This window comes from Etheostoma spectabile, unplaced genomic scaffold (assembly GCF_008692095.1).
Source record: "Etheostoma spectabile isolate EspeVRDwgs_2016 unplaced genomic scaffold, UIUC_Espe_1.0 scaffold363, whole genome shotgun sequence".
Classification (NCBI taxonomy): domain Eukaryota; kingdom Metazoa; phylum Chordata; class Actinopteri; order Perciformes; family Percidae; genus Etheostoma; species Etheostoma spectabile.
In genome coordinates, this window is record NW_022605593.1 from 387,447 (window position 1) to 412,031 (window position 24,585).

A 24,585-nucleotide genomic window follows, 5' to 3' on the forward strand; every position below is an offset into this window, starting at 1 on the left:
GGGGGGGGGGTCAACCACTATAAAGTTTCTAACATTGTGACACACGCCTGTATTACCACTTCCTGGCTTGGCCGTGCTGCTGGCCTCATTTTGCAGTGGCCATGTTTCATAGGTACTAATGGAGACTTTTCACATAACAGTTATGGGCGAATGCTCTAAATAGGCAGGTTCTATTGTCCCTAAAACCACAGCATTCCTCCTCCCACTCACCTGCGTTCACAACCCTGACAGACTATATTAAGTCCCAGTCGGCTGCCTTGATCTCGCCCGACTGCCTCTCCTGTGACGCCTCGTTGATGAGAACGCGTTGGACTGGTGACGCCAGACGTTCCTACGCATGCCGAGTCCGGCGTGCACGCCCTCCGTCCTCCAGTGTCACATTGATGTCATCAGCGTTGTGTTTCTAGAGGGCATTGCTTTCCTCTGCCACGGAGCGTTGCTTGTCGCAGACGATGTGAGGCGATGGGGTAAGCTGTGGAGGATGAAACATGCAAACCGTTTTTAGAAGAGTCCAAAACACAATACGGTTTTGTCCTAAAAAGATATTATAGATTATCTGTAAAACAAACCTGGGCCTATGTACACAGTAGTTCTTCATGAATAATTGCTTATTTTTTTACAGTGAAATTACTTAATTATTTATATACAGTACACATGTAATTTATCTAGCTTTAGCATGGGTTCATAAACTTATGAACTGTGTGTGTGTGTGTGTGTGTGTGTGTGTGTGTGTGTGTGTGTGTGTGTGTGTGTGTGTGTGTGTGTGTGTGTGTGTGTGTGTGTGTGTGTATTTAAGTGGTGCTCATAAACTCATAAGCACCACTGTGCATGTGTATATATGTGTAAGTGGCAATATATATATATATATATATAAATATATATATATATAGACAGAGATGATGTCGTATTAAAGGCCAGTTATTTCATGAATTAGGATACTATGCATCCTGATAAAGTCCCCTCCCCAACTCGTCACATACCCTTCACCATACCTAGAGATTGGCATGGGGACTATCCATAAAATCATCTCTCAATACAAATCAAACTGAAATAAAACCATGCCGTTTTCTAATTAGCCTAAAAAATGTGTACAAATAGTGTAAGAGCCTCACTACCAGTTCCCAGAGCCAGAGGGAGCATCTTTATATATCAAGTCTTGTCCAACTAACAACCTCAAACCCAAATATATTCAATTTAAATATAATAAAACACAAATCTTCGAATTTGGGAAGGTACAACCAGAGGCTGATTGGTACGTTTGTTGTATAAGTGGCTTAAACGATTATTAACGATTTAAAATGAAAAAAGTTAAGCACTAGATTTGTTTTGTCATATAAGCAGTTTGAAGACATCTCTTTGGGCTCTGGGAACGTATGAAGAGCACTCATTAGGCTAAAGTAATCAATAGCAGAAGCGTTATTGGGAATAGTTGCTGCTACACTGAGGCAGGACGTGTATGGAGCTAGAACAGTGACAGTAACCTGTGGTATTGAAAATAAAATTTGGCATTGAAACAACAAATATCGGCATTGAAAACTGTTGAACTGAAGTATAAAACACAAACATCAAAAAGTAATAATCTCATAATCCTATGATATATTTCACTTGACATTTGTTTGCATCATGATGGGTTTTTCAATGTAAATTTTTCTTGATGTCGTGTCTTTTATGACAGTTTTTTTTTTTTTACGCTGTCAGATTTTACAATGTCACGTTTTCAGTTTCAACTTTCTGTCACTGTTTTGGCGTAGGAGGAGGGGCCTGAGGGGAGGGATAAGGGGGCGGGGCTTACGGGTAAATTACAGAGGCTATGGCGAGAGACCGCACCTCCATAGGGATCCTGCCATTTTTTCACACAGAAGCAGGCTGGTTAGTGTTAACTTTAATGTAGTTTGTCAGTGAATGCGTCCAGCCTTTTAGTGATGTGTGGATTTGCTAGAAAAACTATTATGTGAAAAAATGGCCGATATGAACAGACTTACTTGAGATTTGGAGGTTCCAGGTAACGTGTGGAAGACATGCAGATATGCGGTTTTAACAACTTGGGAGGATTTGTCTGGAGGTGCGGTCTCTCGCAGTAGCCTCTGTAATTACCCGTAAGCCGCCCCCTTATCCCTCCCCTCAGGCCCCTTCCCTACGCCAAAACAGTGGACAGAAGTGAAACTGAAAACAGTGACATTGTAAAAATTTTGACAGCGTAGAAAAAAAAACTGTCAGTGAAAAGACACGGACATCAAGAAAAAATTTCATGACATTGAAAAACCCATCATGATGCAAACAAATGTCAAAGTGAAATAATATCATAGGATTATGAGATTATTACTTTTTGATGTTTGTGTTTTATCCTTCAGTTCAACAGTTTTCAATGCCGATATTTGTTGTTTCAATGCCAAATTTTATTTTCAATACCACAGGTTACTGTCACTGTTCTAGCTCCATAGACGTGCAGCCGTTGCTGGGATTGAACCTGTGGCCTTTTACAGGACAGGCTGTAAAACAGGAGCCCCCCCCCCCCAGGTACCTGGAGCTGTACATGTACGTTAGGAAGAGGTTCTTGGATTGAGCGCTTGGGTTTAATGGAATGGAAGTAAGTGGCAATCCAGAGGAGATGCTCGGTCTTCAGTGGCATTTTAGTCTGTTTTGTTTTCTCTGAGCATTTGGCCTTTTATATTTTACTCTTGTGCTCTGCCAGCCGATGAACGAAGAGATGGGTTCATCATCTATCATTAGGAATTTTGATCGTTGTTTAAGTCATTTTTCATCGGTTTTAGCTTCTTTAACCCTTGTGTTGTCTTCCATTCGACCATGTACTTGTCTTCCTGAAAATCAACCCCTTTTCTGATGTTTTTGTCTCTTTTATCGACACTCTTGTCTCATTTTTTTCGATGTTTTTGGCTCTTTTTTTGGAGGTTTAACGTTTCTTTTCACTACCATGTATAAACACTAGCCTACTAACACCAAGTTATTCCCAGTTTTACATTTACTACATTTTTGGAATTCCTGGTCAATAAACCTCATGTACAGGGAATTAGACCTAATTCTTAAGTTAAAAAAGCTGAAATTATGAATTATTTAGACTCAAATGAAAGATAAGTACAGAAGGGAATATGTCAACGTTCAATCAAGTTTTGAAAGATTTTCTTTTCCAAATGCAATTTTTTTTCTCTACAAAAGTCAATCAAAGTAGAGATCCTATCTTTTGCTGTCTTTGCAAAGCAAGCAAATGTTATTTTTGGGTTATATTGGTCATTTAGAAACCCTTATTTCTGTCAAATTTGACCCGAAGACCACACAAGGGTTAATGTGAGGATTTGGCTGCTTCTCCCTCCTTTATGTCATTGTTGATTTTATGTTTTGGAGTCTTAGACTGTTGGTCGGACAAAACGTGACATTTTAAAGTTTTAAAACCTCACCCTGGATTCTGAGATCTCATGATGGCTATTTTTTTTCTCATGAAACAAAGTGACAGATGGAGCTGTAAGGGCAACACTAACCACGTGTAGTAGCAGCCATGCAATGGTTGGACAACACAGCTGAAGTGCACGGATTCTATTGATGCTTTTATTGAATTAAATGGGAACCCATGGCTGCTCGAAAGGGACAAAACAATTTCTATTTCTATATGCATATTCTGTTTTTTTAAGATTATTTTTTAGGCCTTTAATTTCCATAGGATAGATGACAACGTGAAAGGAGGGAAGGACAGTCAGCAAAGGGTCAGAGTCAACCTCTATATATGTGCGCCTGCTCTACCAACTGAGCTCACCCGGTCACAATATGTATATTCTTTATCAAAAACGAATGGATAGAGCACACAGCTTGAGCTGCAAAGACTCAAATTAAAGCGTTAAAGGTGCTCTAAGCGCCGTCACATGTCTTTTAGGCTACAGCATGTTTTGTCCCATACAGCAAAGATCTCCTCACTATCCGCGAGCTGCCTGTCCCCGGAACACACTGTAAAAAAAACTCCCCAGGCTACAAAAACCCCACCAACAAAATCAATATGTGCCAACCTGCACCATCAAACATAACAGTGTTCCAGCCAATAACCGACCAGAAGGATTTTTGGGGGTGAGGGTTGGGGGGTTAGTGCGCGTAAATAAGGGTTAGGGATGAGTAGGAGGAGGGAGGGGCGAGCTGGTCTTGTTTGGTCATCTTTTAGAGAACCGTTAATCACGGATTCTGTAATTGATTTGATTCATTTATCATGAAAAAGAGACAAAACTCAGATCCCAGCATCTTAAATGTGAATATGTTCTAGTTTCTTCTCTCCTCTGTGACAGCAAACTGATTCTCTTTGAGTTGTGGACAAAACAAGACATACAAGGACGTCATCTTGGGCTTTTTTAGGGAAATACTGATCCACATTTTATAATAAGACATTTTATTTAAAGGCGCCTTTCTTGTCACTCCATACAGGATATACAAACATTAAAAACAACAACAGCAGAAGAGGCTGAGCAGTGGACATTCAAGTGGATTAGGCAGTTTTGAACAGATGTGTTTTGAGTTGTGACTTGAAATGGGGGAATGAATCGATATTTCTCAGTTGGGGTGGTCATTTTTCACCATTTTCTGACATTTCATAAACAACTCATCCATTAATCCAGAAAGCTGATTAATGGACAGTGTAAGTAATCGTCAGTTGCAGCCCTAGTGAGCTCCTCTGATGCATGTCGCCAAAGTTCCCGAACCTTCGCCAGGTGAACTAGTTCACAGGAAAACCCTCTCCTAACTGGGAGAGCTCTCCCTGTCATTGTTCCCCTGGGTCAGCCAATCACATCACCGTTCAGGGATGGCGTCAGAGTGTGTTTACCTGTGGCAGTGATGTAACCTGACTGGTCGAACCGCACAATCCACGTCGGTGATGCAGTCAGCGACAAGTCTCAACAACAGACCTGCCAACAGGTCCTCCCCGCTCCACATGCCTCTAGTGCAGCTGTGTGTGCCCTCACACGGGTGTATAATAGGTATTATCTTATTTATTTTTTGTTGTTGTTAATGCTGTAGTCATGCCGGAGGCTTTGATCACAAGCAGTGGATCAGTGACAGTTAGGGCGCCCCGTGTTAAATGTGTGGGCGTGTGCTTTTTGCAGTTTGTTTTTGTGTACGTGTGTGTGCGTGTGTGTGCGTGTGTGTGTGTGTTGTGTGTGTGTGTGTGTGTTTCTGTGTTTCTGTGTGTACGTGCTTAGATAGACTGCCGTATTGACAGCGGCCCGGCAGCGTGGGTGTGATTCACGAGCTGAGAGGCACAGATCTCCTCACCGCTCCCATCCCATCCTCACAAAGCACCACCAACACCACCTCAGAAGTGCTGCCCTTGCACTCCATCAGCCCCCCCCCTCTCTCTCCTCTCTCTCTCTCATATACCTCTCCAAAGACTCACCCTTGATTGGGTAAGAGGAGGCGGGGGGGGGGATCATATTCCACTGCCAGGGTTGGCAGCGTAGACGCACAGGCACAATCACAGTCACAAGCCAAGCTTCAGATACAGGGCCAGCAGCTCCTTCGCCTCCGTCACCAGTTGTCACTATGGCTCAGTGTCTCTTGCTGATTTCCCGATTCGATTTCCGATTCAATGTCCATTTGGTGCTGCACAACCAATTTAGCTCGGATATGAAAGGAATTCCACAGTTGCACAATCAGTTACGTTAATGCACTTTTTATTCAACATGAGCACACCAATAAAGTGCAGCTCTACAGTCTTGAGGGGAAAGGTCAAGGGGAAAACTGACATGGCCTTTTAAGGGGTGCCTTAAAAGACCATGATCCCCTTTTGAAATGGCCTTGCCAGGGTTTCCCTCACTCAAATGTCGCCTAACTTTGGAGCATATTTAACCCTCTTTACGACGAGCTAGCATGACATAGTTGGAATGGATTCCTTATGTCTTCTCATATGATATAAACAAAGACTTTATTAATCCCCCATATTAATTCCCCAAATTGATTCAGCATTTAATGAATCGATATAGGAGCATTGAAAGGAAAATCAAACTTCACAGCTCCACCTGCTGTTGCTTTTACCACAAAAATCAGCCGTAAAGTTTTGTTGATACAGTGAGTAAGCATGCTGGGTGGCGGGAGCCGTGTCCAATGGTTGCCCGGAAACATGCCGCAACAAGCTGTAAATATCCCACAGCTGGTGCTGGCAGTACACCCTCAAGGTTGGGCCGCAAACCGAGCCTCGCTGGGTCAGATGAGGGAATTCAGCGGCCCAGTTAAAAGCCAATCCCCCCCCCGCAACCTCGACCCAATCGGCAGTTCTGTCTGTGCCCCAATGAGAAACTAATGCCTTGGACTACCCCTCTTCCCCACTCCCCTAATAAAACCCGGATTCATGCTTACAGTGTACCTTAATGCTGGCGTGCTGCGTATGAACTTTGGCATTAATGCCTTCATGATGACACCATGGTCAGATATTTGCAGCTTAAAGGGCTACTGCAGCTATTTAGACTCTTTCATAAAGCTGGGGCGCTCAAAAGACATTCGACTTGAAGTTCAGACTGAAATAGAGCTGCAAGGATTAAGGAATCGATTGGTTGTTAACTGTTAAGTTAATCGCCAACTATTTGATTAGTTTGAGTCAATACTTTCTAAAACTAATTCCAGCTTCTTAAAGGGGGAGCTTCGCCCTCCCTACAGGTTGTCTCATTGGAACTACAGCCCACGCTAAAAGTTACATAGTGTTCCTTTAAACCTGAATATTTGGTGGTTTCTTCGAATCGTTTCTAAATTTCCGATTCCAGTAGAATCGTTTCTTTATTGGAGGATTTGGGTTTCAGGCGCTTGTTGTGTTGCAGCCATGGAGCGCAGTAAGAGGCGCTCTAGTGTGGCTTTATTTTCAATTGGAAAAAGACCAGAAAAACTGCAACCCACCATTGAATCAAAAATAAAACCTTTCTGTTATTTGGGAAATATGTAACTCCAGCCCTCAAAGAATCAGAATCAATAAGAGCTAGAATCGAAATGAAGAAGTGGAATTTGTATCAGAATTGTTGAAATCCAAACGATGCTGTTGTGGACAAAAACGACCTGTGGACAAAACAAGACCTTTGCGGGCGTCATCTTTGGCTTTGAAAAACTAAAACTAATTAACATTTTTAACAGTTTTCTGACATTTTGTAGACCAAACAACTACTGGAGTAATTGAAAAAACAATCAACCGATTAATCAACGATGATAAGTTTTAGTTGCAGCCCTTAAGGAATATTCATTTTGGGCTCTTTAACTCACGGGAGCATCATGCCGATCACGTGTCCTTGTTCTTCTCCAACAGGCCACAACCTGCAACAACGGCTCTATTTGACTCCGTGTGATTCACAGTCGCACAAAGCATCTGACAACAACATGTGTCATCTCGTGTGTGTTGCTCATCTCGTCAGGCGCGTTTGTGCAAACACCGAGGGATAAATGAATATTGGAGAAATATTGACCCGCCCAGCCTTTAAACTGAGGGGCAGATCAGTCATTTTGAAAGCCCTCCTGCAGAGGTCAGGACAGGGTGCCCTCCTCTTGAAACCTGAAGCCCTGAAATCCACTGCAGATCTCCTGCTAACTCACACATTTCATCAACAGTTAACATGATTTGTAAAGATATCATGACACACAACCCCTGATATGTGTTGGACACTTTGATCGGGCATGCTTTAGCGTGCCATGTATATTTTTAGGAGCAACTGATGTTTCCACAACGTCGATTCAATAACAATCCTCCTGTTTAAGCTGCACTATTGCCCATATCTTTCAATATATTTTATGAAGTATCAACAGATTTGTTGTTGAACCGAGCAATTAGGTTTAATAGATGTTTAGATACAGGCTCTATAAGCACTTACTAAAGATAATGTGGGTAAATATGAATTTCTTGTACAGTTTTATCCGATTTAATTCTTTTTTTAAGTTTACAAATTGTACATAAATTGAAATATGTGGCAATATTATTGGCCGTCGCTCCATTTTTGGTCAAATAAGTTGCTAGCCCAGAGCCAAATGCCACCTGCCACCCCAACATCCGTACACAATGGCCCGTGATTCATAGGGCAACCTTTTGTATCTGTCACAGAAATGCTGCTGATTGGTAATTGTGTACTTTGGTTTAGGGTCAGTATCCCGTGTTGGTATCTGACATTATCGGCCACACGGCTGAATGTTCTTGCAAACGAACAGCTCGTTGCTTCAGGTGTTTGCTTTCACAGTTCAGGGAGAGTATGTTTTTAAAATTGCTGCCCGTCTTTGTGTAGTAGTTTCACTCGCACAACTTACCCAACAGCTCTCATTTAAATCTCAGCCCTGTCTCACGGGTGTAAACGTTACCTGAAGCGTTTCATTTACACGCCAAGTCCTATTATTTTGACAATAAGCGCGCAATGCGAGGTTAATGCGCAATTTAAAGACAAAAACCGATTAGTTGATTTAATCGACAGAGCTATGTGCTTCGGGTGGTCGTTAAGACTAGAAAACCACAAATGCAGTCCATTTACCATCTGTAAAACTGAGATCCTCTACAACGATGTATGCAAAAGCATGTGTTTACCAGAGATGTGCTCAGAAGTTTCTCAGAAACAAGTAATTCAGCATGAAAAAAAAGCATAAATAAATGACTAATGGGCAAAAAAAAAGTTGGACCAAAATAAGCGATTGGTCTAATAAGCAACTAAGAGGGAGCAGCCCTAAATATTTTATTACAATACAGTGGGTCTGTAGTTGTGTATTATTTTATATATATAAATAAATCTGTTATTCACTTGCATTCATCTCGTTTGGCAGAAGCATATCCATATTGTGTTGAGGATGTTGCAGACAATCTGCACTGATTACACCACCCAATAAAGCGTCCAGAGTTAGTCCAGGTTGCAGTAATCACAGCTCATACGGGGTGTGGACGGAGCCGCGGGGGTCTGCGGTGATCGGGGGTCTGTGGTGATCGGGCTCGGCAGATGTGGGTGCGCAGTGGGAAAACGTGGTGATGGATTTCTCAACAGTCGTCTGGCGGGGCGCCAGCAGTTGAGAACACCCCCCCCCCCCCCCCCCCTCCTCTCCCCCCTCCCCATAACACTAGCCCTGTACCGCTGACTGTTATCGCTCTGCTCCAGGCTGCTCTGCCCCCTTAACACCCAGGCAGTAAAAATGGACCTGCAGAAGCACACACACACACACACACACACACACACACACACACACACACACACACACACACCCCCACACACACCACACAACCACACACAAACAAAAACACACCCACACACACACACACACACACACACACACACACACACACACACACACACAGATAACACATGCTGATGCCTGAGCAATATATTGCTACTGCTATAATGCTTTGATGTTGTATTAGAGATTTATCATGTGGGCATACTCTAAAATCACAAAAAAATGATTTTAGTACAACTTCTTCTTTGTTTTGTTTTCTTAATTTTGTCTGAGAGGGGGCCCACGGTGTTAGAATTGTAAAACCTCTACCCTAGACTAACGACAATAACCCAAAAAAAACCCAACCTTGAAAATGTATTTTTAATTCCAGTCTATTACAGATCTTGTTCTGCTCTAATTATCACTTGAATCTGACCCAAATATTGTGCTGAATCACTCAGCAGCAGTCATCTGATAGCGTCACATGTTTCCTTGTAAAAGCCAGCAGTAGGCTGCGTACACTCAAATCATGTCCAACCCAAACCCAGCAGTCTCCCGCTGCATTTTGTGGCATTTGAGTGGTTTGTTTTCTGTGTCATGACTCAGTCACCGCGCTGGAGCCTCTGACACATACGGCTTCTGGCAGAAACATAGGTGGCGACGGATCAGTAAAATTGAGGGCAGAATTAGCCTTAAGGACAGCAAGGCAGGTTGTCAGGAGGAAGGTCACCAGTTCACAAACCTCGACTGGTTGGGAAAATCAGGCTGACGTGCCCTTTAGCAAGTCGCTTAACCCCTGATTGCCCAAAGGAAGCTTCTTATTCTCCCAATGTAGAAAACTGCGGTTGCATTCAGAAGCCATCAGCTGGATCTGTGCATAGCTCGAAGCATGTTGTTGGTGGGGAAAAAAGAACATCCCTGTGTCAACTTTCTCTTCATGAATAAATGTCAGAACCAAAATATCGCCCTTGTGGCTTTCCACCCACATCATTGGAATAGAAGATTGGAGCTTTGAAATGTTTAACGGGCATATCATTAGCTGTCAGCGATAATGATGCGATGCAACATTTTCTAACCGTTCTTTTATGGACTCGTATTTGTTGCAGGCAAGCTATGACCTGAGGTGTCTAATCTAAAGCTTAGTGGACACATTTGTACAGTGATAGTTTCTGATCATGCCACTTTAATGCAGATTTTATACTGTTATACCATTTTAAATATCTTTTCTGTCTTTCAAAATCTATATGCACAATGAATTAAATTAATTTTTTTCCTAAAGATTGTTTTTTGGGGCATTTTCGGCCTTTATTTTTGATAGGACAGATGAAGACATGAAAGGGGAGAGCGAGGGGGGAATAGTACGTCAGTACGCTTTCATTTCAAACATGTATTGCAAATTGCTATTTGTCTCATCTTTAAAGCTTGCTTAAGTTAATATAACAAATCACATTGTCTAGGCAACCAAAAACGAGCCAAAATGGCAACTCAGAAAATATACTTCAAAGAAATAGACTGAAATGATGTAGAAGTACTAGGCAAGTGTGCTATAGTTACTGTTTTTTATAATAGACATATTGTTTCTGCAATATACCAGACACACAAAATGTAGTGAATGTAACCGCTGTACTTCAACCGTTTCTTCAGAAGCTCTAACTTCCTTTACTCCCGTGTGTGCGTTTATGTCCATATTCTCTTGCAGTGCAACTGTTTTGAAATGTAAAAGAAGAGCTTGTCTGTCATTGGGCCCTTGTGAAAAAAACATTTGGGCGGTCCCCAGGGTTCTTATCTGGGTCCGCTGTAGATTCCTAATTATCAGCGTTAATCTTTTTCATTGTCCAGAGCCTCTGTGTGGCCCTGGCCTTGCTCAGCGAGGCAGCAGACACACTCCAGGCCCTCTGCTTCCCGTGTGAGAGCAGAGATTCGGCCTGACATCAGACATGGGAAGCGAGCTCCGGCAGCATGAAGGATAAAAGGTCGAGACTTGACCACCCCGGGCAGATAAAGCAGCCTTTTCATGTGTGATCAGCCCGCAGCCTAAAGACAAATCCCCCAGCAAGCTGCCTTTGAACTTCCACCGCAACTAGAGCGACTCCCCCGACCGCTCAGTGGCTAACAAAGGCTGTGAGAGAGCACGAACACACACCTCTTCATTATTTAGCTAAATGATGCTACCAACACTTCTTTACTTGGAGCAGGAAGCCAGATGAGAAGAATGAATGTACAACATATTGGGAACACCTACTCTTTTCAAGAAGTACACTAATGAGGGGATCCACGCAGAATTCAATATGCTTTACTGATCTCTCTTTTTGAATCTGTGCCAGTTAAAAAGGGAGGAGATGAAGATGAAGAGAAGCAGAGGATTTAAACATGGGTTTTGAAAATGTTTGGACTGGAACCAAATATTAGAAAGATGTAGCCAGTGGGTTTGTACATCCAGTTCCTGCACATTTTCCTTGTAGAAACCAGGCTCCTTATTCTCCATCAGTGCATAATTCATAAGCAACTCGTTGCCAAAGCAAAGCCAATTGCATCCACTCTAAACGAGTGTGCAGCGCCCACAGCACCACCAAAGGAAAGTCAGTCTTGTGACCGACAATTTTGCATTCTTTGTTTGATAAGAATGGATGTAACTAGAGGGCGTTCTTCTTCTGCTGCTGCTGCTGCTGCTTTCCCAGGTAGAGAGAATGCAAAAAATGCCGGAGAGCTGGTGTGGTGTCTGTACTCACGCCTTTCCAGTTGTTTCAGCTCTGTAATGCTGCCACTTTGGGCTGTGTGTGTGTTTGTGTGTGTGTGTGTGTATGTATATATAGCCAGGCACTATATTTAAAGCTGAACCACAAATAGTAGAAACGGGGCCTAAAACGGTCCTCGTCTCTGTTGCCATTCCTGAGCTGCTGCAGCCTTCTCATTCATTCATGAGTTTGCATGAATTTGCAGAATCTCTCTGTGGCTTTTTCTCTCTGCTTTGCCCCCTTTTTTTTTTATTTGAAATGTATAATGCACCCACCCTCTGTTTCTGATTAGGCGTTGTAACATATCGCCGACCACCCTTATTTCATGGTTAGTTAGACGCACGGCGGGATTTGACATGCCTTTTTAACACTCTTCATCTTTCTCTGTGTTGCATGGAGTGAGAGCAGCATTTAGTTTAGGTAATAAGGCATAATCTTATCACTGGACACAAAACCGCATCGGCCAGCTTGCCACGTGCAGTGCAGTGTCATCGGTGGGAATCTGTCCACTCATACCTGCTTTACAGACATGTCAGGGGTCTATCCTGAGAGTCTGGAAAACATAATACTAACAGTCAATATGGGCAATATAACGATATTATATTGTGATATGAGACTAGATATTGTCTTAGGTTTTGGACATCATAATAGGGCGTAAGTGTTGTCCTATCCTGGTTTTAAAGGCTAGGTTACAGTAAAGGGATGTCATTTCCATAACTTACCAGACTGATCTCGCTGTTCTATCATTGGCCTTTACCCACTTAGTCATTAAAGCCACATTACTGGTGATTATTTATAAAAAATCTCATTTTGTAAATATTTTGTGAAAGAACCAATAGTCAACACTACAATATCGGTGCGGTATCGATATCGAAGTATTTTGATATTTGATTTTCTCCAGATCACCCCGCTCTAGCTTCTTAACCCTTGTATGGTATTCAGGTCAAATTGACTCATTTCAAATTTTTACAAGAAGAAAAATGGCACAAGCTAAATTTTTTTTCTACCTGAAAATCAACCGCTTTACCTTATTTTCTGTGATAAACATGTATTCCTGACTCAATTCCAAATTATTCTGAATATGACACTTGTGTTTTTGCTAGTAGAGACTGATGCATTCCCTAAACAAATGTTATCTCAATTGTTGGAAATGGAGATAAAGACGATATTTGTTTACATATTATGAAGGAAAATGTTATTTCAGAATTGTTTTTAAAACCCCAAATAAGTCCCGGGACAATTTGACCCGAGGGACACGAGAGGGTGCCAAAGGTGAAGACAACACAAGGGTTAAATGTGAAATATGTTTCTAGTTTCTTCTCTCCTCTGTGACAGTAAACCCAAAATATCTTTTGAGTTGTGGACAGAATGAGACATTTGAGGACGTCATCTTGGGGAAACGCTCAGCATTTTTCCACATTATCCAACATTGTATAGACCAAACGACTAATTGATTAAGTGAGAAATGAATCGACCGATGAATCCACAGTGACCATAATAGTTTGTTGCAGCCCTAGTCGTGTTAAACAGACTAAAACCTGCATCCTGTTGAGGTATCGGGAACAGGACGGCGTTTTGGAAAATGGGAGATATGTGGAATCCACGGACTCGTCCGCTCTGCCTTGTGATCGGGGAATCACATTCGGCGTGTCAGGCAGCCCCGGCCGGTTGCCGCGGGCGGCCAGCAGATCAGTGATGTGGCGGTGATTCCTCTAATGAAGCTGACACAGTGCAGCCTCCCTCCTCGCGGGCCCCTGAGGGCCTCCTGCTCTGCATGCAGCCCCCCCCCACCACCTCTTCATGTTTTAGCCCAATGTGCTTCTGAAATGCATTGCTGCATCATTTATTCTCTTGTTGATGACGGGTCGAGGCAAATACAGTGTTTGTAGAAGCTAAAGTGGGTCACAGTATACAAACTCTCTCTCTCTCTCTCTCTCTCTCTCTCTCTCTCTCTCTCTCTCTCTCTCTCTCTCTCTCTCTCTCTCTCTCTCTCTCTCTCTCTCTCCCGGAGTCTGATGAATGAATGCCTCTGTGTTTTGCAGGAGCTGCCCAGCTGAGGTGAAGGGGAGGGCATAGGATCCCAGTGCAGCCGGAGTGTGGATGACCTGCCCCCCCGCCCCCTCCGTGGAAAACAGGGCCATGATCTGAAGAGGGCACAGCACACCGAACCCCCAAACCTCCTCCTTCTCCCCATTTTATTTAGTATTTTTTCTTTTTATATTCCTGTTTGAAACCGACGGGCGACAGCCTCCCTGCCCGGCTGCTTCCGACAGAGTCCGCGTCGCACGGAGAGGGCAACCCGGAAAGAGACCCGGCATTTAAGGAGGAAGACATAGAGCGGCAGCCCCCCCTCCCCCCCCTCTCCCTTGCCCCTCCCACCGCCACACCAGAAACATGGGGAGGAAAAAGATTCAGATCCAGAGGATCACTGACGAGCGCAACAGACAGGTTAGCAAACAATTAAGCGAGCAGACAATGTCGGGATGCATAACGACTTCCTGCTTAGCAACCTGATTAGAGCATCAACAACACAGACGCAGGTGACAAATTAAAGCTGTGATTACACCGACTGCATCTACACTATTATGTTTTGACACTACTGTTGGTTTGGTAGGCTTCACATACCTTTCAGTAACGGTTCCACTTGCCAAATTTGTTAATATGGACGAAGATTGGTCAAAAACTGTGTGGACGGAGATGGTTTTTGTGTGGACGGAGATTTCAAAATATAAAAAATATAGCCACAGTAGCCCCTGAATACACTATAAATGCAGCTTAGCGCAAAACACATTGGGATTAATACCTTGCAGCGGCACATTTCAGCACGATGGCGCCCATAGTCAAGCTTTAAATTCATCCAATTATTCTGATGTTAAACTGGCTTGAACTCCCCGTATAACTAAACATATCTGTCATGCATCCTGTTCAGATCTAAGAAAGGCACATTTCCACTCCCCCACGATTAAATTCCATCGCGCTGACAGAAAACTGTAACTCATGCGATAACAAATTCCCACAGGGACCCTTTCAGTTTTCACATGTCCCGGTTAGCATGAACAACCTAGTGGCTGTTCTCTCAGCAGTGCCACAACAGAACAATATAATAGCATCCTGTTTAATGAGGCTCATGTGACTCCGCTAAGTAATCATGGGGGCTTTTTTTTTCCAACTCCAAAGCCCTCCCTCTTCCTCCCTACAGTGTAAAAAAGAGCAAGAAAGTATGAAATTCTCCCTCACCCCTAACAACCCCCCCCCCCCCCCCCCCCCCCCCCCCCCCCCCAAAAAAAAAACAGCCTCACCCCCTCTGGTTACATCTGTGGCATTGTCAGAGAGGATGAAAGGGTAAATGATCCAGCTAAAATGAGTCAACTGGTAAATGGGCTTCGCTCCATTGAGCAGATTGAGTAATGGATTTGACGTGCCCACCTTCTAAAGCAGATAGAGAAGAAAGAGGAAAAAAAAAAAAAAAAACACAAGACGGAGAGAAACGAGGTGCCTGGCTGAATGAGACCTGAGCAGCGCGAGAGCGAGCTGGCCGTAGGGTTTCGGAAAAATCATCCTCGGTTTTCTCCTCATCAATCTTAGTGGGTTGCATTTCCATAAAGGAGAGCAAACGGAGCCTGCGGAGGACGATGGATGGTTCTTCCCCCGTACACAATTGGCCATAAAAGAGGAAGGGGAGGGGCTGCGAGCGTTTTCTGGTCGGGCGGGCTCCGGGTAATGGACCCAGCGTTGGTTATCAGGTGTCAGAAGACTCTGTCAATAAGGTGATTCACTCTGTGGTAATACACGGCCGTGCTGCCGGTCAATCAAAGATTACTCATTGGCCGCGATCAGCCGATTAACGAGCATTCGATGGTTTCTTAATCGCTGCGGCAAAGCAATCGGGGCGATGACATTCTGACGCCTGAATTGACATTTTGTTCCCTGCTTGTCGGATACTTTTTATCCAGAGCGCCTTACACATCCAAACACGGCTGCATATGAGAAAAATATACAGTATCAACACGACTTCAGGATTTTTTTGTAAACATACACGCCAACTTTCTGTTATCTGTACGCATTTTGAGCTAGCCACGCGTATGTCTTCGCTGTATACAGCGGGCGGACACATACGATTTGTCTCTTGGATATTATTGTCTTTACACTTGTTTAAGCACTTTGTAACTTGTTTTTGAAAAGTGCTCTACAAATAATAATAATCTTTATTATTATTATTACACGCCACATGCCGTGTTATTGCGAGGAGAAAGCGACTGTTACGGACACGCCATCGCAAGGTGTAAGTCAATGGAGGCCAAACGGCGTTGAGAAACACGCTAAAAAGCGAGTTTGCGTCTTGATAACACGCCAATAATGGCGTACTAATTGGCGTGTCATACAGACGCTATTACATGAGATCCGTCTGGCCGTGTGCGATGACGTTGATTAATATTGTAATAAGGACAACACTTTCGATAAATAAACTGTTTTAAGTTGAATTTGAAACAAATGTACGGAAATCATTTGGTCTTCTATTGAACATTGTACATTTGTTTATTTTCTGTCAGTCAAAAGAATTCATCATTTCTGTTTTTTTTTTAAACTTAAAAATGTAATAATTACGTAATTGTGTTGTATACATTTGGTTTATTGACCATGAATACATTTTTTTTTTTTTAAAGCATAGAAAAAATGCTGGAAGAAGCGACAAAAGAAGTTAATTTTCAATTTGGACCCGGAAGGACAACACAGGGGTTTACCACAGGCCTTATTAATCGACCGGACTAAGATAAAATAAATAATAATAATAAATATAAAAATAAATAAATAAAATATAAATAAATAAATAATTAAAAGAAAATGAATAAAAAAAGGATAGAAAGGAAAAATATATATAAAATACAAATTAATTAAAAAATAAATAAGAGGATGTAACATAGGCTGTCTGCTGCCCGTGGAAGTCATATCTAGTGTGGGTGGGGGGGGGGCTCGGCGGACCAGGCGAGGTGTAGGCGTAGAATCGGGGGAAGTTTCAGTAGCAAGAAGTTTATCAACGGTCAGCATTTCATTTTCCTCCATTTTAGTAGGAATAACTTATCATGTAGCCAGGATGTAAAGGAAGGTGGCTGGGAGATGATGCATAATACAACATAATCCACGTGTGTTCTTTGCGATATGTCGCAGCCTTTTGCAATTTGTTTGTTGCGGCAGTTGAAATTGCAATGCAGATTTAAAAAATAAATAAATAAATAAATAAATAAAATACGATATATTGTGCAGCCGTACATCCAAACTAGATTCAGTTCTTCTGTCAGTGACAGAAGAAGTCGTCTGTCTCGGAGGTGGAACGCAGTGTTAAGCTTTCCACACGCTTGCTCCGTGTTGCTTCAGCTAATGAACAGTGCAGCTTCTGAAAGGAAATCATCAAATGAATTTGTTTTGGAGTACATGCAGCCCCGTCACCCTCCTACGTGTTGATTCAGAGATGCTGCCATAAGCTCCGTAAAATAAACAGCGTTCAGAGTGTGGGCCCCAGCTGGAAGCATGACAGCATCTCAAATACCACATTTCTTATGGAGACAAAGAAACACGAGGAGGAACAAAAAAACAAAACTGGAAGTGCTCGGATTGATCTGATGGGCTGTTGTTGGGGGGGGGGGGGGGGGGGGGGGGGGTTGTCACATCAAAGATAACAGTGAAAGGGCTGACTTTCTGTTTGACACTGTGACTCTTCTAGCTGGAGGAGGAAAACTGTCTTCCTTCCAGAAATCAAAAAACCATGAATCCAATATATTAATTCAATGCCAAGTAGAATCTGTACAACATGCAGTGCAGTGTGCAAAGGGACATCACACTGAGTTGTTGGAGTGCAAAGTGTTTTTTAAGGTTCATTATCTGCATAGAGGATGTTAGGACAGGGTTGGATTAGAGCTTGGCGATATGGAACAAATCGGATATCACGATATTTTCTTAACAAATGCCTCAGTGTCAATAGTGCGGTGATAATGTTGGGTTGGCAATGCAGGTTTTAATAAACAATCAGCAATAATGCGGCTACAACAACTAAGTTTGTAAAGGCAAATTATACAACAACAGTAATTACATAAAATTAACAGCTATTAACAGTCTGGTAAGTTCAGGAGATGACATCACTTTACTGTCATGCATCCTTTAAATCCAGGAAAATACAATACTTCCATAGAGAGCTGGGCAATATATCGATATTATATCAATATTGTGATATATAACTTAGATTTTGGATATCGTAATATGGCATAAGTGTCTTTTCCTGGTTTTAAAGGCTGCGTTACAGTAAAGTGATGTTTTTTTCTGAACTTACCAGACTGTTCTATTATTTGCCTTTACCCACTTAGTCATTATATCCACATTAACGATGATTATTTATCAAAAATCTCATTATGTAAATTGTGAAAGCACCAATAGTCAACTCTACAATATTGTCGCGGTATGGAAATCGAGGTAGTTGATAAACAATATTGTGATATTTGATTTTCTCCATATCGCCAAGCTTTACTTCCATATCACGATATTATAATATCCAAAGTCTCAGACGATATCTAGCCTCATACATCGACGTAGGGCTGGACGAGAAATCAAATATTGATCGACATGGAAGCGGTTATCGATGTATTTTTTCCAGATAATTTGGATAATTAGTTCCTGTTGATAAGGCCTACTTTCTCCTTAGTAACGTTCTGTCCTTGCGTGTAGTCACGTGACTTCGGACCAGGACCAGCCGCGTGGAAAGCTTAATGGAGGATAACTCAAACACCGGGGTCGGAGACAACTCAGCAACTCAAAAAACTGCAGTGCCTGTTGTCTGGAAACGTTTTGGCTTCAGAAGAACTGATTCATAACATAACAAATTACTGTTAATTTATCGTTATCGAGGTAAAATACACAATGAATCGTGATTGATTTGAGGTCGTAAATCCACGTTGATATAATATCGGTATATTGCCCAGCCCTAACTTGGATGAACATGAAACCCGCCTGGTTGTGTCATCAGTATAAAACCTATACAGCTGTGTTAGAAAACATCTGTTTCATTCATAAAAAGGTAAGTGAATGAGCACATGCAAACATTAGAGAGAACTCCCAGGAAGCATGGACCTGAACTCAAACTAGAAACCCAATTAGACATTTAGCAGTTTCAGTCTGTTCACTTTCAGATTCTGGGTCAGTTTGGGATGGATTTGGCGACTGTGGAGCAGTGAATTGGACTCAATTGGGACTTAATTTGCTTATCATAAAGCTCTTGGGTATCGTAATATTTAGAGGCGGGGGGGCATGATTTCCTTTACTGATGATCCAACCAGGAGAGTTTCATACATGCCATGGAAATGTCCCGTCGGTCAGTCTGTTAGAAAGCAGACATGCTTATTCTACTGAAAACCAAAGACGCCTGAAATCATTTTTGTGTTGAGGACATTGTTAGCTTGGAGAGATTCATCTTTTCACTTCCACACTCCTCATGTGGCTATACAACAATATATAGCAGTATATGCACTGTACATAATTTATACTGTGGATATATACTGTCGAAAACAGTATATATCCACATACCCATTTAATGATGGGTCCGTGGTTGTTTCCGGCTCCACCGATGTGTGTGTGTGTGTGAATCACGTCTAAATCTGAAAACTGTGTGTGTGTGTGTGTGTGTGTGTTGTGTGTGTGTGTGTGTTGTGTTGTGTGTGTGTGTGTGTGTGTGTGTGTGTGTGTGTGTGTGTGTGTGTGTGTGTGTGTGTGTGTGTGTGTGTGTGTGTGGTGTGTGTGTGTGTGTGTGTGTGTGTGTGTGTGTGTGGTGTGAAGATGGAGCTGGATCCCACGACACAGCGAGAGGAGGTTACGGTTGTCAGGGGTGGTTTCCTCATCCATCTGCCACACAACCATAACCTCGCCAAGACACGCGCACATACCCACACACACGCACACACTGATGCATGCGCACACCCACGCACAAGCACGCTGAGACATGCACGCACACAGGCGCGCACACTCACGCACACAGACACAAACACACACAAGTGCACTAACTCGCACACACTCATGCATACAAACGCACACAATTGCACACAGACACCGGACACTTATACCCACACCACCACAACACACACGCACACAATTGCACACGCACACGCCCGACGCACACGCCCGTGCACAGACACACGCATGCACACAGACACACAGTCACACAACGTCACGCACACAGTCACGCACACACACACACACACACCACACACACACACACACACAGTCACGCACAGACACACACACACACACAAAACCACCCGCCTTCCTTTCTTCCTTTCGTTCGTTGTTCGTTCTTTCTTTCTTTCTTTCTTTCTTAACTGAGGATGTCTTAGTCTTCAGTTGCCATTGGTTACCTGGCAATTCTCTTCTTAATGCCGCTGACCTCCAGCTTGTTTTTCTTTTGTGGCATACGGGGGGGGGGGGGTGAATCGAAACTGAGACTCAAAGTCGCCACCCCGCTGCCCACTTTCTCTAATATGAGAAAAGAAGTGGAAAGAAAACAAACCACTGGGTTTTATAGAGATGTTTTGGAGTCATTATGTTTGTGTTCAGCGCTGGCGGGTAACCTTCTAATTTGTTAGGAGCGCTGTTGTTGTGTTGTTGTTGTGTTGTTGTTGTTGTTGTTGTGTTGTTTGCAGTGGCTTGTCTCTTCATCACCCGGGCGCTCTCGTCATCCTGCACAGCCATGATTTCTTCCCTCTCCAACATTGCCACATAATTTATCGTGTGTGTGTGTGTGTGTGTGTGTGTGTGTGTGTGAGAAAGAGAGAGATTTGAGATATGTAGATAGGCAGAGCGATAAAGATGGAGGGTGAGGGAGATAAGGTGATGGTAGCAGTGTGTGATGAGGTGGGAAATGGGGGGCGGACGGGAGGCAGGAGGGGAGTCGGTTGCCCATGGATACGACCCCGATATAATTTGATTTGTGGCAGCAGGAAGCAATGAGTGAGCGAGCGCAAAAGGAGGGCGGGGGGGGGCAGGGAGCGAGGGAGGATGTGGGAAAAAAAGCGACAGAGAGAAGAGAGAGGAAGAGAAAACAAGGGCAAGAATATACGAAGCGAAGGTGGAGAGAGAGAGGGAGAGAGAGGGAGGGAGGGAGGGAGAGAGAGAGAGGAGGGATGAGAGAAGCTTAAACGCGTCCTGCGCTGAAGTGAAAAGCAGGAAAGAGATAGGAGCGATGGCGTGATTGTGAGACGGAAAGATGGAGAGATTGAAGGTCTCCCATTGCTGCCTTGCTAGCTTTCATCTTCGATGTCTCTATCTTATCTCCTCCCCTCTATCTCTTTCCGCTCTCTCTCTTTTCTTATTCTATTCATTTCGGTTGCTTTCAGCTCAAAGCTGCGCTGCAGTCAGAGCCGGGGAATCAGTCTGTGTCAGGGCAGGTAAACTATAGGGGCAGGTAAACCAGAGGGCAGGTAAACTATAGGGCAGGTAAACTATAGGGCAGGTAAACCATAGGGCAGGTAAACCATAGGGCAGGTAAACCATAGGGCAGGTAAACCATAGGCAGTAACCATAGGGCGCTAACATAGGGCAGGTAAAACATAGGAGGGCAGGGAAACCATAGGCGCGGTAAAACATAGGGCAGGTAAACCATAGGCGCAGGGTAAACATAGGGCAGTAAATATAGGGGCAGGTAAACTAAGGGCAGGTAAACTATGGGCAGGTAAACCATAGGGCAGGTAACTATAGGGCAGGTATAAACTATGAGGCAGGTAAACTATAGAGGGCAGGTAAACTATAGGCAGGTAAACTATAGGGGCCGGTAAACTATAGGGGCAGGTAAACTATAGGGCAGGTAAACCATAGGGCAGGTAAACTATAGGGCAGGTAAACTATAGGGCAGGTAAACTATAGGGCAGGTAAACTATAGGGCAGGTAAACTATAGGGCAGGTAAACTATAGGGCAGGTAAACTATAGGGCAGGTAAACTATAGGGCAGGTAAACTATAGGGCAGGTAAACCATAGGGCAGGTAAACCATAGGGCAGGTAAACTATAGGGTCAGGTAGATTTTGGACATCGTAATATGACATAAGTGTTGTCTTTTCTTGGTTGTAAAGGCCGCGTTACAGTAAAGTGATGTTATTTTCTGAATTTACCAGACTATTGTAACTGTTCTATTATTGGCCTTTACCCACTTAGTCATTATATCCATATTACTGATGATTATTTATCAAAAATCTCATTGTGTAAATATTTTGTGAAAGCACCAATAGTCAATCCTACAGTATTGTTGCGGTATTGATAATGAGGTATTTCGTCAAAAATATACTCTACCCTTTTTAAAAAAGAAAAAAATATAAACATTTTTTTTAAACACCTTCAGATAATTCCAGCATCCCATCTGTGCACACACTTTCTATTTGCATTTTCTGCCATATCAAACCCAAGATATTGTATCAGTACCTGGAACTCTTCCTTCTCTCCATTTCTTAATCTTTATCTGTGTGTGTGTTTGTGTGTGTTTGTGTGTGTTTATGCAATCCTGTGTGTTTTTAATCCAAACAAAGCCAAATCTCCCTGGATTGGAAATACCAGTTGGCACTCATAAAGCTAACCGGGAGACAACATGGGTCCCTGTGCTTCTGCAACACTCCCAGTTCTGTTCTGCTTGTTCACAACCTAGGGGGGGGGGGCGGGGGGCTCGTACAACTGTGTGTGTTTGTGTGTAAAAAGAGAGAAAAAATGTGCGACAGAAGGAGAGTGTGGAAAAGAGAGCGGGAGAGAGAGAGCGAGAGCATGGAAAAGAGCACAACAGAGTGTGAAAACAACGCTGTGTGTGTGTGTGTGTGTGTGTGTGTGTGTGTGTGTGTGTGTGTGTGGTGTGTGTGTGTGTGTGTGTGTGTGTGTGTGTGTGTGTGGTGTGTGTGTGTGTGTGTGTGTTTGGTGTGTGCAAGCGGAAAGAGCATGTTTAGACATTCTGTCTAGAAGTCTGTTTCCTAAAACACACAGTACTTTCATACAATAAATCCTTTTTTTTTTCCCTCAAATAAATGGAGCTGTGCCTGAATGCACAACTCAACTATAAAACAGTGATTTGGGGTGTTATAGAATTATTGGTCTCTGGTCCAGGATGAAGTTCAGCCTTAAAGGAACAGTACAACATTTAGGGAAATGCTCCCTGTGAATATGACGACGTGACTTTGGAAGTTACTGCTTCCCAACTTTGGTTTGTGCACGGTGTGCAGACTTCACACAGAGCCAGGCTAGCTGGTCCCCCTGGTTTCTAGTCTTTGTGCTAAGCTAAGCCACCTGCGCCGGGGCTTCATCTTCATGTTCAACAAACAGACGTGAGAGGGATATCAATTTTTTCAACCGTCTCTTGGCAAGAAAAGTAGACGAAACAGTTTTTTTTTCCCCAATCTGTCCGACTATTTCTTTAAATCCAACCTTTTCTTGTATAAACTATGGCTCGTCTTTCGTAGAATGTCTTTAACCCGTAATTTGTTCAGTTTCCAGCTGCAAGACGATGTTGTTCATGAGATCAGTTTTTATAACTATTGTTGTTTTTTTTTATTAAATCAGTTGTTTTTTATATTTTTTCTTAAATTGCCCATATTATGAAAAAACACTTTTTCTCAGATTTGAGGTGTTATTTTGTGTTTCTGTTGCTTCCTCACGCATATAAACTTGGGAAAACACTGTCAGATCCGGTTTCTGAATGTCCTCTGCCTTCAGTCTCCGGGTCAGCTGTTCAACATCTGCACGGCTTTCTACGTCATTAGAGACGAGGTGGCTAACCGTAGCATGCTAGCTCGTTCACAATGGAAAACACTGCTACAACAGCCACTAGTGGACCATAATCTCTGTCCCTGTTCTGCAGGTATTCCACCTATTCTGCTATAACCTCAAAATACAATTATGATCCTGAAAATGAGCATGATATGGGCTCTTTAAGAGAAAAAAAAGAGAATTCCCTTATTAAGTTATTTTACTTTTACAATGGTCTGTGAGCACATACTGTCTGCACATATGTGCACATTTCTGCTTATAAACAGCCTGCTGTCAGAGCTTATTGGGCTAGCTGCATTTTAAGAGCTTTTAATCAAAGTTTTCTTTTTTTTACATGGATGTATCATGACTTTTTATGGTACTGTGGTCATCTGACACCAACAGCAGAAAGATACGCCATTGGCGACAACACATGTCGGGTGTGAGCAGCTGTAGTCAAAGGCAGCCATCACGGAAAGTGTTGGAGGCAACAGAAACAGGATGGCTGCCATGTTGGTGCAAGTAAGCCAGGTGTTTGTGGGAAGGCTTGATGTCTGGTTTAAGTGAGTGCTTATTTTAAACTGTGCTTATGTGGTTTACGTCGAATTTGAAGGGAAAGAAAGATGCTTATCAGTCGGTACCTTTTTGTGGATGGGGATCTCATTTCATTTTGGTTTTCCATTAAACGCTTGCATGCAGTCCTGCAAGTTCTTGACCCCTGGAAATGAAAAGCTCTTCCAATAAAGAGGTCTAGTCCGTTGCCTGCCCCTGGGCCAGCTCTGGGACCACATCCTGTAACAGTTGGCACAAAATGGCGGCCTCAAGACATTCTTTTCTGAAAACACAAATTCCTCTGGTCCCCAAGCTTAGTTTCCCTTTTATTTTTGAAAGAATATTCCTGTAATGAGTGAGCTTTAAAAAAAATTCTCCACCTCTCTCCTCCCGTTCTC

General features: G+C 43.0%; 1 protein-coding gene across 1 annotated transcript in view; it reads left to right on the forward strand.

The window, feature by feature from the left end:
- Window positions 1–24,585, forward strand: part of mef2d (myocyte enhancer factor 2d) — a 149,128-nt gene that overhangs the window by 46,083 nt on the left and 78,460 nt on the right. The window contains 1 exon segment of the mRNA XM_032511423.1: window positions 13,925–14,330. Within this exon segment, the coding sequence (XP_032367314.1) occupies window positions 14,277–14,330 (54 nt within the window). The 5' untranslated portion in view covers window positions 13,925–14,276.